Source organism: Bombus impatiens, unplaced genomic scaffold, assembly GCF_000188095.3.
Source record: "Bombus impatiens unplaced genomic scaffold, BIMP_2.2 scf_0020, whole genome shotgun sequence".
Classification (NCBI taxonomy): domain Eukaryota; kingdom Metazoa; phylum Arthropoda; class Insecta; order Hymenoptera; family Apidae; genus Bombus; species Bombus impatiens.
In genome coordinates this window covers 1562318-1581460 of record NT_176439.1, presented here as the reverse complement: position 1 = coordinate 1581460, position 19143 = coordinate 1562318, and the positions used below count along the sequence as shown (strand labels likewise).

The window sequence follows — 19143 nt, the reverse complement described above, 5'->3', positions numbered from 1 at the left end:
CGTAGTCGCGGGCACGGGATGAACGCGTTGTCTAACAAAGGCATGGAATAATTCTATAGCTCTCCTTAAAAAGGAAAGAGTTGTAACACTGGACGGTCTCTGCCCCGTGGCTCGCCACATGCAGACCCTATTCTTCGAGTAAGATGATTGCCAGATGGCGATGCGTCTCCGCAGTACATGTTCGGCTAGCCCGAGGGCCCGTTATAAATCTTAAGGTTTAGTTAACTAAAGTCCTTCAAACAGACAAACAGTCTCTGTCCCAACTACGGGAAGATAGGGGAGACATATTTTTCAACGAGCGATGTCTCCCACTAGCAACTTTCCCTCGAGGGCGGCTAGCATCTTTTTTTAACCACCGATATGGAGATTGACCAATTAGCAGCAACGCCAATTTCCCTTACTTTCTGAACGAAGGCTTTTCTCGACGAATCCGATGATCTCGTATCCTTAGACACACCCCAATATAGTTTTCCTCTGTGGCATCATCGGGACGGGAAAGGCATTCTCGCTTGCGATCTCATCGATAAAAGAGTAACGTCTTCGCGATCGGTGGTTATTTCACGTTTTAACCAGACTTAGACTTTGTGAGTACGTTCTGTTGTCATCCCGTTGGCCGCGGATTCGTTATTGAGCCCGAGAGCATTATCATTCGTGTCGCGAGTGCCGAACCGCCGTGATCAATTGTCAAGACTGTAATAATTCTATTATTGCAATAAACTACACCTGTGTGTACCGTATCAATGGCTAATCCTCGAGAAGATTCATTTGACGCCCACAACCCCGCTCCCAGTGCCAATCCGACATATATAAAAGACTATTCATCTGATAGTGCCATTGAGAGACTGAAATTCGTTCTGACTCTGCCATCATCACACATCGTGAGTTACATTAAACGGAAGATAAGACTTCATCGCTAAGATCTCTAATTTTCTTTTCACAAGAAACGTAATACTGTTTAGTTTAGTATATCCTTGCATAGATACACGTATTATGTGTAAATACGCATAAGATTATCGCTTAGAAAAATAGACTTGCGCGAGCCACTTTATAAGTGAATTTATTCTACTTATATTATACTTATACTACTATTTATACTACTGTGAATAGGCCGGGTAGCTATTTGCCGACACTCGTACCCAAAGGGATAATCTATTTTTTAAATTTTATTTTTTGCAGTGATAAAATATGTCGGAAGTTCCCGCAATTGGAATTGACTTGGGCACCACATATTCCTGCGTCAGTGTCTTCCAACATGGAGAAGTCAAGATCATTCCAAATGATCAGGGAAATCGAACGACACCGAGTTGTGTCGCCTTTACAAACGAAAAAATACTGATCGGCGAAGCAGCCGAAGATCAGATCGAGACGAACCCGTTTAGCACTATCTTTGGTAAATAAAACCAATCCAGAATTTACTACATCAATTTCTTCTAATCCTCATCTCTTAATTGTGTAGTTTCCATTTTTGAATTCTCATATATATTTTTTCATTTAATCATAATAGTTGTCGAGTTTCAATGGCAAACGACGTAAGTGCCAAAAAAGAAGGAATGACCTTTTAAATGAAAGAAGATACAAATTTCACACTTGATATCATGATGGATATAAATGCTAGAAAAATTTAGTTTATGTTTTTAGAGTTATCGTAGGATGGGATGAAAGACATAATTTTGTTTTTCCTTGCCTATTTGTATTGAGAGCTATGAATAATTTCCGGAATTTGCATTATTTCCTATTTTAGCTCTTTGATCTGTATTACCGTATTATAGGATTATTTATTCAGAAATATTAGAAATTAGGATTTCAAATGATTTCTATCCTATATGATAAGTTTATTGATAGATGGATCTATTTACAATGGATTAAACAGGAAACGATGGTTATTTAGCGTGAAATAAATACAGTAATGTGATATAACTAATACAACTAAATTGATTCACAACTCACAACAATTCGGAAACTCTCTCTTGACTCAACTCTCCCGACACAACTTTTGACTCGTAACTAACTAACTTTTCACAACTCGACTCTCAGTTAACGACTGCCTATTAATTCGTCTTTCTTCCTTAACCTCTTAGGTACGATGCGCCACTATAGTGGCCTTCGCGGATGTCATCTTACATTACGACGCGTCACTATTGTGGTTCACTCTACTGACTCATTCACTCACTGTTTGAACTAAATGATCTTTTTCATTTGTCCTGCTTCACACTTCTTTTGCCCTTACAACGTCTTATAACAGCGTTAACAATATACAGACAGAATATCTTTGTTTCTGTAGTTTTTGTTTTTGATACGCCAGTGTCAGGTATTAATTGTTGTTTTTCGTTAATATAAATATATCATTATTAGATGCACTACATTCATTATTTTTTCATCATTAGACGTACTACATTCATTCATATCTGTATGTATTTGTTTTCTTTTTACCATACGAAATGTAATACCGAATACCTTTGCGCACTGCACTATCGCGTGACTGAAACTACGTTACTACTTTATGCTTTTATTTTACATATATCTGAAATATTATTTCTTTTTTGTGTTCATAAAATATTTCGTGTTGATATTGAGTGTTGATTCTGTTTAATGGGAATGATCATCACGAAGAAGTATAGATACTAACAGAAATAACATGTAATTATATACCTCATTATTTCTATAAATTGTTCACATTCCTTACCTTTATTAACATATCATTTAAACATTTCTATAATCCATCTTTATTTGTAATATATTATTAAGTTGTAATATGTTCTATTAAACAGACACGAAGAGACTGATCGGCCGTGGCTACTATGATAAGACGGTACAGACAGACAGCAGATACTGGCCCTTTGTGGTGGTAAGTGATAAAGGTAAAGCAAAGATTAGGGCTTTATACAAGGGTACAATAAAGACATTCTTCCCTGAAGAAATATCTTCGATGGTGCTTAAGAAGATGAAGCAGACAGCAGAAGCGTACTTAGGGAAGACTGTTACCGACGCTGTTGTTACTGTTCCAGCAAACTTCAGTATCTCTCAGAGACAAGCCACCAAAGATGCAGCAGTAATTGCAGGTCTAAACGTTTTGAGACTAATGAACGAATCAACAGCGGTGGCGATAGCTCATGGTTTATACAGACAGGACACAGAAAAGAGGTTCGCGTTGATCATTGACTTAGGAGGTAGCACCTTCGATGCTTCCGTTGTTACCATTATGAATGGTAATTTCCAAGTCATAAATACAGTAGGCGATAGTCATCTCGGCGGAGAAGACTTCAATGACAGAATGGTGAATTATTTCGTTAAAACTATCAGGATGAACTACAGGAGAGACTTAAGAATAAGGACAGACGAGAACATCAAGGTTCTTAATCGATTAAGAACCGCGTGTGAGAAGGCCAAGAGAATTTTGAGTTCATCAACGAAAGCCAGGATTGAAATAGATTCTCTCTTCGAGGGCATTGATTTCTACGTAGACATCACCAGAGAGCAATTCGAAGAACTTTGCGAGGATCTATTCACAAGGATATTGAATATAGCTACGTTAGCTGTGAAGAATCTATACCATCTCGACCAGTTTGTTCTAGTCGGCGGATCTAGCAGAATACCAAAGATTCAGAAATTACTTCAAGATCACATATGTTGCGATTACACAGAAATCAACAAATCGATCAATCCTGACGAAGCTGTTGCTTATGGCGCAGCTGTACAGGCTGCTATTTTGCTCGGTGATAAGTCGGAAGTACTTCAACGTTTATCGCTAGTGGATATCATTAACCTACCTTTGGGTATAGAAGGAGCTTGTGGTGTCATGATACCCGTGATCGAGAAGTACAAGAGGATACCAATAAAAGAAACGAAAACCTACACAACGTATTCCGATAATCAACCTGAGGTCCTGATCCATGTATGCGATGGAGACAGAGCTATGACTATAGATAATAATAGTGTCGGCAAGTTTGAGCTTACCGGCATTCCACTTGCACCTAGGGGCGTACCCCAGATTCAAATAATATTTGACATCGATGCAAGTGGTATTCTGACCATCTCTGCCATTGAGAAATCAACTGGAAAGGAGCACAAAATTGCCGTCAGGAAACAAGAACGATCGGAGGAAGCCATCAACAGTATGGTGGAGAAAATGGAAATGTACTGTAAGGTAGATCAAGATCAATAGAATTGCTGCCAAGAATTCCTTGACGTTCTACTGTTTGAACACGAAGAGTACAATAATGGAGGATAAGAAGATAAGAGCGATTCGTCTAACAAGCAGGAGGTTATCAATAAATGGAACGAAGTAATTTTATGGTTGTATGCGAATCAATCGGCAAAGGAAAAATTCGCCGATAAATAAAAAGAATTGGAAGCCATCTGCAATTCTATTGTTATATTACTTAGTAGTTAATTCTTTTTATAGTTACTTATAGTTAATTGCATTAAGGTGGGGCCGCACCTGATGGATGGATTCCCTAGCGCGAGTGCTCGAGAACCAGCCATCGAAGAAGTCGACTAAATGCAACACACTGTCTACTGAACTGAACATCTTTCTACGTTTCATCTTATTTATTTCAATATCGCTTTGTACATCGATTCTCATATTTATTTATCATAGAAATATTTATATTTTGAAATCAGAGACTATATTTTGTTGTAAGAAAAGTATTGAAAACTCGTAATGTATTTCGTCGTGTGTACTTATTTGTATCTGCGTCACATCTTACCTACTTGCTTGCTTTTCTCCCTCTCCCCATTTCTCTCCCTCTTTCTCTCTCTCTCTTTCTCTCTCTCTCTCTCTCTCTCTCTCTTTACTTACACACATTTACTTTACTTATCTCTGTGAGTATCTAGAGGATTTATTTCGACAGATTTATCAATGTTTTTCATTCTTGATATTCAGAAACCTTCTGGCTTATAGAACTGTACCAGAATGATCAAGTACGTGGTGATAACGCTGATAAACTGAAAGTAAATATACACGAATATAATTAACAACATCATATAAATATCAAATATTATGGTACTCACTCTTGTTAGCAAAGAATTGTTCATTTCAAAGAAATCACACGCAGTAAACGTAATTCTATATTGTTTCAGTTGCAATGAGAAATCATTGATTTCGTTTCGAACACAGTCTTGTTCGAAAGTTGATCGCAGAAGACTTTCCATTCCGAATCCATTCAAGTTCAAGGCGACATTACCACGGCATTCATTATTGAAGATTCCTAACTGCTCCGGCTCTTTGTTACCGAAGCAAGACAATTTGTTAAATTTCGTCGAGTGTTGTGTGTTCAGTATAAATTTACTGATATATAGCCCAATTTTATCTATCTCTCGGTGGATCAGTGTACACAGCCAACACATCAAAATGAATTGAAACACATAAATTATCCAGATCACGTTGTTCAGAAATATGAAACCACTTTTCTGTTCCGCGGCGCTCATGTAGATTCTAAACAGTTTCGCGACCACCATTATAAAAGCGTTCGTAGAACACAATAGCAGATCAATACCATAAATTTCGTTCACTGTCATTATTATGGAACATATCTCTGCAAGAAATCGATTGATTATAAAGATGAAGTGCACAGAATTATGAGAAAATTGTTTTATAGTGGTATAGTAGTGAGGGACGAGGAAGAAAAGTCGTATGTTTTAATTCGAAGAGAGAAGATAAATTTTGCCCTTGATTTTAAACTATGCCCTTCGGAGATTTTTGCCTTCAAACAGAAAATTCTGTTCCACTTACGTCACTCACTCCGAATTTATACGCTAAGAAACAAGCCACCATTCTCTACGTACCATTATGCAGTCTTCTAATTCTTCTGATCTTTAAGGCGATCCAATAGGATGTTAGTTTTTCATCTAACTGTTTGATCATCTCGTTGATGGCTCTAAATTTGTGGCAGATCATGTATACGATGACATCGAACACGAAGCTGTTTACTAAAGTTTGCGCGATCGTGTAATAGAGAAACAGATCGGAAACAAAGATCTGATCAGGTGCAATGAAATAATAATAAAGGATATGAACAGCTAGCGACACTGGACCACATAATAACGCTATTATAATGGCCAAGATTTGGCTGATCTTCACGCATTCATCATTGATCGACAACCCTTTGCTAATATTTTGATTCAACGATTCCAACATCTTCATCAATTCAGGCCATTTATCGTAATGTCTTATTATATGACAAACGTAGTAATAGGCTGCGAGATGGCACACAGTTTCGTTCATGCAGTACATAATTTCGAATAACTTGCTGGTGAATTGTTTGCCAAAATTTGCAAAGTCCATTGCACTGAACGCGATGATCACCGAGCACACGCTGAAATGGATCACTCGCAGGATGACGGTGATCCATTTTGGACAATTCTTCGGCCTAGCCACTCCGACTCCTAACAACCAAGAAATATACATTATTGGACGTAATGTATTTTCTGGTTTCGTCGGATTACTCTCCACTCGGAAGTTTATCTCTTCCTCCATGGCGGTTAATTCTTTTTACTAATATTTCTAAAAGTCTTCTACTAAAAGTTTCTACTTTACGAGAGAAATATCAAAGAACGAGGTTTCCTCGAAACGATACGTTTTCTTAGGGACAACACGGAATATTGAGCTTTTAATTCGAGAATTCGTGGCTTGCGTAGTTTGCTAATTGATCTGATAATATGGGGGTTCATACATGATTTAATGTTTCAGCGTGACTTATGCGTGACACTGTAAAGCACTTTCATTCGATAGAAGCAGAATTGGCATGAAATTAAAAGCAAGGAGAAAAAATAAAACAAACTTTTATGGATGGGGGGCGAAAGGTGCAACACTGGTTCCGTGACATGTGTGTATATGTATATCGAAAAACGAGCTTTATTCGCCCAACGACTATATTACAATTTTATTATACAGTAAACATTTAAAATAGAATAAAACGATAACGTTGAACATCGACCGTTTTTTGAATCTCTCTGTTCGTTTCTTCGGTTTTTAGAAATCAGGCAGCGGGTCGAATCGAATCATCTCGTAATAATAATAATCATAATAATCACGATAATAATAATGATAATAATATGCGGGGTTGTGGCGATATAATTCATTAGAATTTAAATACCTTCGGTGTGTTTTAATAGAGACTGGCAATCGTTCGAATACGATCGATTTTGATAAATTGGGTGTGCAATCGTCGCCATTATATGCTCTGTTTTTTTTATCCTTTTTTTTATCGTATCTTTTGTTTGCTGGGGAGGATCATGTATGTGTGTTTGGTTTTTTTTGTGTGTGCGCGTGTGTATGTGTGTAACAATGATTCAATGACTTCGTTCACGCAAACATTTACAACGTAGAATCGCGTAGTCGCAAGAACGTTCTTAAGACTCTCGTTTCTACGTCTTTCTTCTTCTTCTTCTTCTTCTTCTCTCTCTCTCTCTCTGTATTTTTGTTACTGTGTTTCTTTTCCTATTCTTCTTTTAGATTTATTTAGTTATTATTTGATCGGGAAAGGCAGCGTAATTATTCGAACACGAGATGTTGATACACGTTTTTTCATATTTTTCTCTTTTGTTTAATTGTTCTCTCGTTCTATATAGACAAGGGATGTTGCTCTCTCTCTCTCTCTCTCTCTTTTTATGGTTATCAGTTTCGCTTTTGGTGAAATTCCACACAGCCCCTCGTGCATGTTTGCTTTCTTACGTATATACATGTATATATAGAATATGTATATATAGAATATATATAATTTGCTTTTAACGATTGTTTTTATCTCTACAATTTACATTGGCGAGTCGAGCGACTCGAGAAAATCGTATGCACCGATGCAACGAGACGGTTTACATTGGCATTTAAACAAACAATTACAAAGAAAAAAGAAAGAAAGAAAAAAGACTCAACGACGATTAATTTAACAAACGGGAACAGAAACGTACTCAAATTATGTCGTTCATTTTTCATTCGTTTCTTCGCCGCAGAAATTACTCTTTCGTAATATTTCGTGATCGTATGCTATAAAGTAGCGGTTCGTCACGGATCGTCAAACGGGAACGAGAAATATTTAATCGTCTAATTTGCACAATGTACCTAAAACGAGTTGTTCGATTCGTGATAAATAATTTCGTATCTCTGAGGGAGAAACGCACGACGAAACGAGTTTTCTTTCATTCTGATTTTCGTAACGCGTGTGTTCAAATTGGATTTTTGGTCAAAGTGCGTTCACCGGAGAAAAAGCGAGGGAAAAGAGAGAAACCGCTCGTGCTTCACGCAGTTTCGGTCGCAGAGAAGCGAGATTACGAGATCGCAATAGTGGTAGCACAATTTTTTGCATATTTTCTTATTTTTTGTAGCTTTTTTTTGCACGATTCTTGCTGGTGCCACATCGTTGTGTGCGTCCAAGCACCAGCCCGATATCTTTCACGTTTTTCTATTTAGTTGTCACAGAGTAATTTACCTAAGATTAGAGGTATATTTAGCCTCGACCCACTCGAGAATGCCCTGCCAATTGTTTTTTCTTATCGCAGCTAAGTCGGTTCGAGCAAACGAAACGATCGAACGTATCGGTATATCAATATCTTTTTACACAAAACGAAATATGTATATGGACATAGCATGTTCCTTTCTTTGTGCTTTCTAAATACATGATAATACAAAGTTTGAGTTAATTTTCAGGCAAAACATTTATGGCAATAATCGTTCTCTTCTACCGAATATAACCATGTGATTTGGCGTATTGCCGTAAATAGTTATAGAAATAATATGATAATTATTTTTCCATCTTTCTCTCTAGTATCTCGAACAATTCGTTTAAAACTGGCATCATTTTTTTTCATTGTTGATATGTGATTAAATGCATAGTAAGAAGTTATTGGTAAGGTACAAAGAAACAACGAGTAAGAACTATGTAGTTTAACGTTGCGCTTCTTAAATCGGTAAAATCTTCGTTTGTAACCTAATTTCGTTCCTACTTGGAAAAACGATTAGACTGATACGTAAGTAAATCGTAGTAAACAGAGCATCGTGGTACGAAGAGTTAATACACAAAGCATCGAACTGTTGACTCGAAGCTCGATTTTTTTTCTATGTTAGATCACCCGCTTTTGCTCGTAATAATCGTTCGAATCATTGTAAAAAATTCTATCGTCGAACCAATGATCCGTAAATGCTTAAAAAATTTAAGCCGTAAAAAATCATTTGGAATACCAACTCCACTCTTCCTCTTGTCCGTAAAGGGACAAAAATTCGAAACGAGTTACAGCTATTACAAAACTTCGTGCCTTGCTGTTTTAATATCGTTTTACAAAAAAGGATAAAGAAACAGTTGAAAAAGTTTTAAAAGATTACAAGTTTTGCAAAAGTTTCGTAATTAGGAAATTCTATTTAGAAGTAGCATTCGATCGAAGAATTTCTCGTCGTTTAGAAATTATACTCTCGGGATTTATAACGCACGTAAATTATCCGAAAGATGTCATCTGAATTTTGTAACCATTACGGACAAAGAACCCTCCACTACGGGGTCAGAATTCCGCTGAAAATTTCTGAACCCTTAAATACACGGCACGTACCACCTCTATATTCAGGTACAACTTCGTATTCCCCCGCACCTACGTCCAGGATTCACATATACTCCCGAATCTTACGTATTTTATCACTGAACGATTTTAACTTCGATTCGATCTCGCGTTTTTATACTCATTTTTTAAATACTCAGAGCTGGCTTAACGTCCAGGTACATATCATTTTGCACCTAGCTTTAATAAAAACGTATCATTTTAGAGTAAATTCTAGGCCTTCGCGCGTGGCACAAGCAAAACTTCAACTTTAACAACTTAGCGACCTTCTTTGTACCTTTTGTCTACAATTTCTTCTCATTCGAGCACCGCGTCCGTGACAGAGCATCTTACACGTGCACTTCCCTTTGTTTTAGCCGTTTATCTCTTAGGCACGTGACGTTTTCAGCCATGTTATTTATTTATTTATTTTCTCTTTGTTCTTAAACTCGGGACATTATCTTCTTGTTTTTGTTATATACGATTCGGAACTGTGCTGCTACGTGTTCATGTATTGAATTTACTAACGTCTCTTCACTGGCTTGTAACCATTCGATTCGAGTCACGTGTGAGTTACGAGTTCGTCGATATTTCTAGTCCTTAACTACACTTGAAAGATGTCACCGGTGGCACGGGGTGCGATGTTCGTTTCGAAGATGGACGTTGTCGAGGTCGTGACGGGAGTCATTTCACCGAATCTGGTCGCGTTCACGTTGGTTGTCGTAATGGCTGTCGTTTTCGCTGGTGTTTCTTCGGTCATGTCCGTTGCGGTCGGCACCTGCTAGTGTACCCCAACGTTTCAATGCGGGACTGAGAATTATTTGGAATTTAAGTAGCTTTAGGGTAGCTTTAAAATTCAGATCGCTGAATACAGGGGGATAAATCGCGGAAGAAGAGTTATAATTGTCAGACGTCTAAATTAATTTAGCTTCAGCTTGAAACACTTTTTTCAATATCGAATAGCTTGGCAGGCAATTACGTTATAATCGGTAAATTATAAATTCTTACGTTATAAGTTAGCGTCGAAAGGATCAACTAGGTACTGAACGAATCGACGCACCTAATGTTCCTATAAAATACCTCGTTATAAAACACTTCCTTTCCTTCCTCCACGGATGGCAACAGCTCGTCCATAGAGTGCGGAGTTCTAGGACTAGGCGTAGGGGCGATCTGTTGCTGTTGTTGCTGCTGTTGTTCCCGCTGTTTGGCCAGCCTGAGTTCCTGCAACGCCTGTCGTTGCTCCTTCTCGTTTCTCTCCTTTTCGAGTCGTCGAGCGCTATAACTACGGGCCGAGGACGTCGAACTGTGAACCGACGTTAAGCTAGGGCGACGAGAACCTATCGAGGAAACAACGGGTAAAATTTTATTCTAGAAGTCGGGACAGAGAATTATACGTCCAATCCCCACCCGCCCCCTGCCGTCACCCGGCTGTTCCCTTCCGCTACGCTAAGAGTCAATTAGCTAGGCTTAGAGATCAATCAGAAATACGAAATCTAATTGCGACTGCTCGGCTAATACCAGCGTGACTCTCGGCCTCTGTAAAACGTTTCTATCAATATTCGGCTATACATATAGGAGCGGTACGTAGTTACTGGTGCTGGTTGTCGAATCAACGAGATCCCTCGGTCGCTAGCTAATTATTCGTACATGGGAGTATGCAAGCTCGATGGTCGCATCAGCTGATTTCTTTAATTTTACAGGTTCGTCGAACGTAGAAGCTTTTGACGCTCTGTGCTGTGATTATTTTCGGGAAAGCCGATAGGGAGAAAAGACTCGAAATTAGGATTCCGCGCGAGACAGGCGAATTTCAAAGAGAGTTGCGAACAGGAATTAAGTTTGTAGAAAGTGGATAAGGATCAGAAGGAAAACGAACGGATGCGAAATGTTTTTTGCCTGTTGATCGAAGAACTTTGGGATTTTGACTTTTCGGTGTTCGAGTGACTGTGCAAATTGTCATCGTGTAGATATTGTCCATCGACAGCGAGCATTGCATGGTGTTATGTAACGTAAGAGGAATAACAAGCGGCCTTTTTCAGCATGAAGCAAGCACGTACGAAAGCGAACGCTCACAATCTTTCCTCCACGTTTGCATTTTTGAATCGCTAACACGGTGAACATTTTCTGCACTGTACGATGTTTTGATCGTGTAGTTTCGTGTAGTTTCGTGTAATTTCGAGTGGATGTCGAAGCAAACAAAATATACGCAGGGCGTTATTAATAATTTCAAACAAATTCTTGATCCTCGTTAGGAATTTAATTTCGCGAAATTATTACGTGAACGTAAGAGCCGTATGTACGTGTACGTGTACACAGGGATGCGAATATGCTTGCGAGCTGTTTAAGTGTTTTTAATTCACGGAGCTTGTTAGCGGTTCTTATTGATTGACGACGCGTACAAAAGGCGACAGAAAATGCAGCCAGACAGAGAAAGAGTAACAGTTATACGCGTGCATCCTGTTGCATATAGAGAAGCTTCGTTCGAGATGTGTACGTCTGTCCTTCGATTTCCAGCAAGCGCATTCAGCATTTATAAAATCCGTGCACAATTATTTCCACTTTTTTTTCAAAACACATAGATCATTCTTTTAATGTAATCGATCCTTTATCGAAGCAACTTTTGATCGTCGTCGAAACTTGTAAAATCGATCTTTAAAAACACACATAGAAGCGAGAAAGCAACGAACAGGCAAATAGAAGACGAATATACTATATATTTTTTCATTTTATTCCTTAGCGTTCGTTCTCGTTACAGCTGTTGACAAAAAAAGAAAAGAAAAATAAGCGGCGACTTTTTTAAAGCTCAGCAAATAAAATGTAGCAGCGGAAAAACATAGCAGCGGAAGAACGTAGCAGCGGAAGAACGTAGCAGCGGTAAAACGTAGCAGCTGAAAAACGTAGCAGGCTTAATTAGAAAATTTAATCTTTTCCCGTTTCCCCACCACTCGATTGTGCGTAGTGAAAAAAAAGTAGATGCGTTCGTTAAAAATTCGGCGCGTTTAAGTCAAAATTGGTAGAAGAAGCTGACCCCTCGCATGCGAACCGGTACTGTACTTCTTTTTTTATTTTGCGTGCGTGTGCGGCGAGCTAGCTAGTGCGTAAAGATTTCGTGTCTCTCTATGTCTTACCAGAGAACGTTCGTTCGTTAACGAGCAACGAAATCGGCCGCTGCCATCTTGCTATCTCGTAACACACTCGTGCAGCGCTTTATATTATATTGGATACACATTAGAATCACATTTCACGTGACAATGTAGCATTTGTGTTTGATTCACGATATAAATATGCCACACGTATGTGTACGTGGTTTTTCTTATCGGAAAATTATTCTTTTTTATCTATTCGGGATGAGTGTGTAAGATACGACTTAGGAGGAGTGATACATATACGCAGATATTGTTCTTTTGTTTTTTTTTTGCTTTTGTAATTTTGGGATTATCCGGATCGGTTGTACTGTCACGGCCATTGTTTGGCGAACAGAACGCAATTCGAATAAAAATTCCAACATTCTAACCGTGGGAAAACAACAGAGAAAGAAGGGTGAGTTGTTCGTGTCCAGGAGGATAAAACGTGATCGGAGTTCGCGTTTCCCTCGTTCCTTTAAGCCTCGTCGTGATATCGATTTCGCTTCGGTGTAATCAAAAATCGTTACATAAGAGTCAATATAGGACAACGAGACGAATAATGGAACGCGGTGAACGCGAGAGGGAAACTGGATAATCAGGGTGCTAAATATCAATAACAACGACTACGACACAACAGCGACAACGGTATGGCACGACTCAAAGCACCACCACCATCTTCTTCTTCGTCATCGTTGTCGCCCGCTTGAGAGGCGACTCGTGCAGAATAGAATGCGAAAAAATGGTGAGAGAAGGACAAGAAATAAAATGACGATAGATTCGTGTAGAAAACAGACAAAAGAAATTAGAATTAAGGAGGTGATCGTTATAGAATTAGGAAAGATATTCGTGATTACACGTGGTCAATCGCTTTAGCTTCTTTCCAAAGCTAAATTTTTTATGTCTACGTCAAAATTCGCGAAACACTCTACGATCAACACTTTGAGGTCGTATCGAGCTCAGACGTGGGTGTCTTGTAATGGGAATTAATTTTCATCGAAGAAACATTAATAATATAATCAAACGGAATGTCCAAATACTACTATTTGGTACACTGACTCATATCAATAATTGAATATTACGATGCATTAGACATTGTCGTTGGATATATTCGTTTTTAAAAGTTAAACGCTCGAGTGTTCTTTATTAACGTACTTGGCAGAGATGTACATCTTATTTACCTATATAACGCGCATATTTTTTCTAGATAAGAAATAATACACTATAATGCGCGAACAAAATGTTCGTTAGTTCAATATGATATAAAATCAGAAATGTTCTTTAGTGTCTGAGAATTGTCGTATGATTGAAACGATAAAAGAGCAGACATACAACCGCAAAGGGTTAAACCTTAAACGAATGACGAAAGAAAGAGGACGGGGCGATTTGAACGAGTCGAAGAAGAAGAAGAAGAAGAAGTAGAAGAAGAAAAAGAAAAAGAAGAAGAAGAAGAAGAGGAAGAGGAAGAAGAATACGTAGAAATAGAAGACACACAGATGGTGTAGAGAATGTGAGAGACGCGGACAGATAAAAGTGAGCATAGAAGACAGAAAAGGATAGTTAGAAAGAGATCGTTGATCGTCTACCGAGGCCGTCGGACGATCCCTCAGCTACGTCGCTAAGGGTACGTCGATGCTTGTTTCCGCCTTTGGTCGCCTGCAGGTGACACGATATAAGCAAGATGGCGGCGGCACGTGCCGCACCTGCTCTCGACGCTGGTACCAGTGGACCACGGCTACCACCACTACTTGGCCTCCTCGAGAACGCGTAGGTCAAAGGTCCCCCTGTGCTGCTCCTCTGACTGGAGCGCGAGGATGGTCGGCCACCGTGAAGCGTCAGTGGGATACCTGTTGGGTCGTTTTCGTTAAGAATAATATTTCCTATGGGAATTTGGACTCTTTTGTCGTTCTGAATTTGAATCTTAATCGCCTAACTCCTTTGATATACAATTTTTTTCGGCCTAATGAAAATTGTTTCGCTATGGAGTAAAGAGCCCGTATGTTCGACATTATGATACTATACAGAATACAACTACATGTTTTCGTAGGTATTCAAATATTTTATTTGAGCGAGTGACTGTTTGTATCTTGATCGTCGATCCTCTAAACGAGTACTCACCTGTGTCGCTAGAAAACAACATGGGCGGCGCGTGATTGGCGTTGGCATAGTGCCGTGGCCTTGAGTATCTCGCACGACTGAATAACTTGAGTACGAAGCATATCATCGCTGTGAATACCGCTATTCCCGATGCTATGCAGAGCAGGGTAGGAATATCGGTCGTTATCAGCACCAGATCTGCCAACAGATTACAACGCTATGTTTCAATTTTGAACTTGGGTTCTTTAGAAGTGTGTGCACGCTTACAAAAACCATTTTACGCGACGTTGATTCGTATCTCGACTGTATCAGTGCATACAACGATTGGTCACCGAATTAGAACTAAGTGCATGCAGAAAATTCACTTTTCGAACTACGATGCTATAATTTGTCATAAATAGCAAATTGTCCTTGGTAGCATATAAATCGTTACCGTTTAAATTGTAATATGAATATGAAAGAGAACAGGAAACTAGAATCTATGTCGTATATGTATGTAATGAAGATTATTTTCCTCGTAATAAGATATTTCACGCATGAAAATCGGGTCCGGTTCACTTTGGCAATGATGTAATCAGTGTGACAATAAGTTGGCACGGTGTACCTTCGGCGCAGAACACCTTCTTGTTAGGCCTGGATAGGGCGACCCTATGGTAACCTTGTTCGCAGTCGCACACAGCATTGTGCTGCACCTGGGTGCAGGTCGAGTGTTGATCCGCAAAAGTGCAAGTCGCGCGATAGAAACATTGCTCCCCGAGTCTTTTAGCTGGAAAACCGGTTACTTGTTACTTGTTTCGTCGTTGTTTTTATGAAAACGCGATACGTTTTCGATCTTCCACGTGCGATGATAATACGAATATGTCGAAATTATTCCACGCGATACAGTGTTCTTAGATAAAAACAAAATCAAATATGCTATTTAACGAACGAGAAAGAAGTACACGAATAAATGGTCAACGATTGATTTTCTTTAAATTCGAAGAAATAAGTATCGAAGCGACGAGTTTAGAATTAACCGCGCTATTCAAAAATAGAAGGAAAATTACACAAGAAAAATAGGCATCCAATTGATTGTCATCAAACTTAAAGAAACGCGTCGAAGCAACGAATCGAGTTGTCGAATAATCGTCGCAAGATGAAGACGAGAACCACGTAAAATATTGTCGTTCGGATTAGACAGAATAATCCACGTTTATTTTCTCCGCTTTAGCGGTCTGCGTTACCGCGGTAATTCTCGCTATCGGAACGATCTACTTGAAGGAGAAAATAACATGGAATCGGGTGTGAAACGAGCTACGTACGTTTGGCACATCCTTTGGTAGGCCCAAGACGAACTGGATAGAATTTTTCGCACTCGCAGAAACCAGTGACTGTGTCGCAGAACACGTGCTGCAGTTCCGGATTGCACGAGACATCGCACGGCGAGCCCAGGTACTGCCCCTTCGCTGAAAACAGACGAAATCGATAGCATACCGGATTATCTACGACGTTTCTCAATAGTAGATGAAATATGTAGGTTGTTTCCTTAAATAGCGTGCGCTATTGTTCCAGACGACTATCGCATCGTGCTTTCCTCCGTCCAAACTTCAGAATCCCATTGATCGCACGGTAGAATTCAGTTTTATTCAATTTCAATCAACTTGCGACCAAGTCGTGTGTCCCTATCGCCACAAAATTTGTTTGATTCGAGAAGGATGTGAAACGATCGTCGTTACTTGTAAAAGATCGCCTTCTTTTTCTCTTTAGTTGAAACTAGCGCGAGATCGACACATAGAAAATTCAATTGTCACAAAAATTGAGACACGCGACTTTGTAGCAGGGATAACAATCATTTTTCACAGATAGCTACGTGCCACGGCTACCTTAGTGGTAACAGTTTTGCAGAAGAAGGTCCATTCATTCCGAAGAGTGCTCTCAGTTATTTTCGTTATTGTCACTGTTGCTTCGGTCTCCAATGGAGGTATCGTTCTTCTTTCAACTATTATTCCCGGTTTCGATACGCGTCTTTGTTCTGCTTTTGACGTGCAGCCTAAGCGCGTTGTCACAGGCGTCTGTTTGTCGAGCCACGAATGCGCATACATTCTGAACGATTAACGAAGCAAAGAAGCCATTGTTACACACTCTATCCAGGCCACTTTCTCGCATCAAAAGATGTTTGATATCTGGTGCGCTTTTGTAAACGATGTCGGGACTGCGTCGATTTTCCAATGATTCTATATATCGTGGTTCTAAATTCGTGGCGCAAGAAAAGTCAAGGAGATTTTGTGGCTCGAAATAAGACGAGAATCAAGAACGACGAAATCGCGTCGAAGGCCTCATTTTTGAAAATTATGTTTCAAACTTGTGAATTTAGGATCATCACGGTGTGTAATTCTAACACGAAACGGTGAAATATTCGGCTATAAATTCACGATAATTTTATGCATGGATGAATTATATTATTCTATTAGCCGTTAACCGAATGATTAATAAAACTTGTTTTCATCCAAGAAAAACTGACGGGGAAAATTAGCAGGGCATATTTCCTTGGGATAATTGCGCCGTTTGTGTCAGGTTACCAGGCGCGGGCACTGAGCCAGACAAGTATCGATTTCCCCTTAATTATCGCATTATATCGTTATTAAATGTATCATGGCATGGGCCAGGTTTAAGGAGGAAACATAACGATGATCAGCTACGTTGGCAAACGTTCAGAAACACACACTAAACCGCGGGATATCGTGTCACGTTCTCGCGTGTACCCTAATTAACTTTCCATCGAGGGCGCACGGGATGGTGCAACGGAGAACATCTTACGTACGAGTTTTCGCCTAGAAATAGGATTCTTCGTTCCTAGTCCAGAGCTCGCGTTTGCCCTGATCGATCGATCGTTCGAACTGCAGATGAATGGGAGGAGGTCGAGCCCGGCTGTGTCGCGTAAATAACGGAGCACGCAGAATTATGCTTTTTGACCTGATTCAGGAAGTTCACGACGCGCGATCATTAGGCTAGGATTCGCCAATGTGTGTGTGAGTGTTTTTACCGCTCATCGAGCTCTACTCCAGAGCGGAGATTTCCTGCGAATGTCGTCAAGGAAACAAGAGCGAGTGACGCACCATACTTCTCCTTCTTTAACGTCTTTCCCCTTCTGTCGTTTCTCCTTCTCTGCGTTACGTGTCACGGGCTGAAGGGAGCGGAGAAGAAGGAGAAACAGAGATCTTTTTGAAATCTCACGCAGCTGCAGGCAGTGTGCAAACTCCCACATGCAGACATTGAGAGAGCTTGCAGCATCCATTAAAATCAATACCGGCAGAGTGGTTGGCGCGAAAATCAAGAGGGACTAGTTTCTTCTTGCCCTTGCATCTATGCGCAGGCGCACTCGCGAATTTCCACGCGAAATATTTTGTTTTCCTTTATTTTTATTACTCTCTTCGACTTTGATGCTTTGCCACGATTATCAATGCGATTTCTACGAGATGCGTCACAACTTGGGATTCGATGAATACGAGAAAACATTGACACGATCTCACGATCAGTTAGAATATCGTCTGTCGTATCAGAAGATTTGTACGCGATCGCAAGTTCGATGATTGGATTCGGAGAAGAACGAGGAAAGTATCGCTGAACTTTGCAGTTTGTAACATATACCATCTGCCCTCTCGTTAGATTTAACGAGGTAGACAAGGGTTACTTATCGTCTGACAGAGGCAAAACGTCTAGATGACGATAACAATGACAGTAACAAGTGTTTGCACCCTGGCTGAAGATTCTGGAGCAAAGTGTTTGCACGCTCGTACAGAGCATGCGCGAAGAAGGCGAGGCAAGAATCCCGTGGCACACGCGTTTCTTCGATCGTCCTTGTTTCACGAGAAAAGTAACGTAACGATCCTTCAATGAGAACCATCATATCGATCCGAAGAAGGACTAAATATCGAAACACATACCGATCGATTTGAAACGAAACGTAACAGGATCGGTGGGAATCATTTTCTAAGTAGTATATGATTATCTAATAGTAACTTTTGTACCGATCAACGATCGATGCATCGAATCGTGAGACTGTTCGCGTTATTAAGTCTCTCGCTAATTCCTGTTGCTCGTCCTCTCTCCCGTTCCACTACACCACTTGTCGTCAAAAACTCGTTACGAACATCGTCCTCCATATCGCCTATCAACGTATCAAACTGCAAAATCCAAGCAGAAGTGCCTAACTCGATATCTCGTAATATCACCAGTCTCAGAGAACTCGACGTTCTCACCAGTCTTACCAGTTTCGTTAGAATCGTAACACCGTGCCGCGTCGAATTAACGATATCGAGCATTCACGGTTTCTGGTCCACGGGTGGAACACTCACCCGCAGTGATGTTGTGCTCGAAGTAGTCCTGGTCGTCGTCATACACGTCGTCGTCGGCGTCGTCGTCGTCGTAG

At 39.9% G+C, this 19143-nt stretch overlaps 4 protein-coding genes across 4 annotated transcripts in view; 1 reads left to right on the top strand and 3 right to left on the bottom strand.

The window, feature by feature from the left end:
• LOC100747510 (DNA mismatch repair protein Mlh1) overlaps positions 1-2083 on the bottom strand; it is a 12792-nt gene extending 10709 nt beyond the window's left edge. Inside the window, exon 1 of the mRNA XM_003484730.4 lies at positions 1948-2083. The gene's annotated coding sequence lies outside the window, so the exon portion shown is untranslated. The remainder of the gene's footprint in view (positions 1-1947) is intronic.
• On the top strand, positions 803-4665 carry LOC100747388 (heat shock 70 kDa protein cognate 4). Its single transcript, XM_024367140.2, is given in 4 exon segments — positions 803-1390; positions 2769-4158; positions 4160-4224; positions 4227-4665. Coding segments are annotated over 4 exon segments (1824 nt in total). The 5' UTR covers positions 803-1185; the 3' UTR covers positions 4391-4665.
• A 170-nt stretch (positions 4666-4835) lies between these two features.
• Positions 4836-6790, bottom strand: LOC105680593. The gene is made up of 3 exons (XM_012384237.3): positions 5785-6790; positions 5011-5534; positions 4836-4944 (listed from the first exon to the last, which is right to left on the bottom strand). The coding sequence occupies exons 1-3, from the start codon at positions 6473-6475 to the stop codon at positions 4879-4881; spliced, it is 1281 nt and encodes a 426-aa protein (XP_012239660.1). The 5' UTR covers positions 6476-6790; the 3' UTR covers positions 4836-4878.
• A 654-nt stretch (positions 6791-7444) lies between these two features.
• LOC100747270 lies at positions 7445-19142 on the bottom strand (the record flags this gene model as incomplete). The annotated part of the gene is made up of 7 exons (XM_012383301.3): positions 7445-10300; positions 10600-10856; positions 14225-14485; positions 14757-14933; positions 15340-15501; positions 16037-16180; positions 19070-19142. Coding segments are annotated over 7 exons (1251 nt in total), but the record flags the coding sequence as incomplete, so codon positions are not given.
• Between the last annotated feature and the right edge of the window lies 1 nt (position 19143).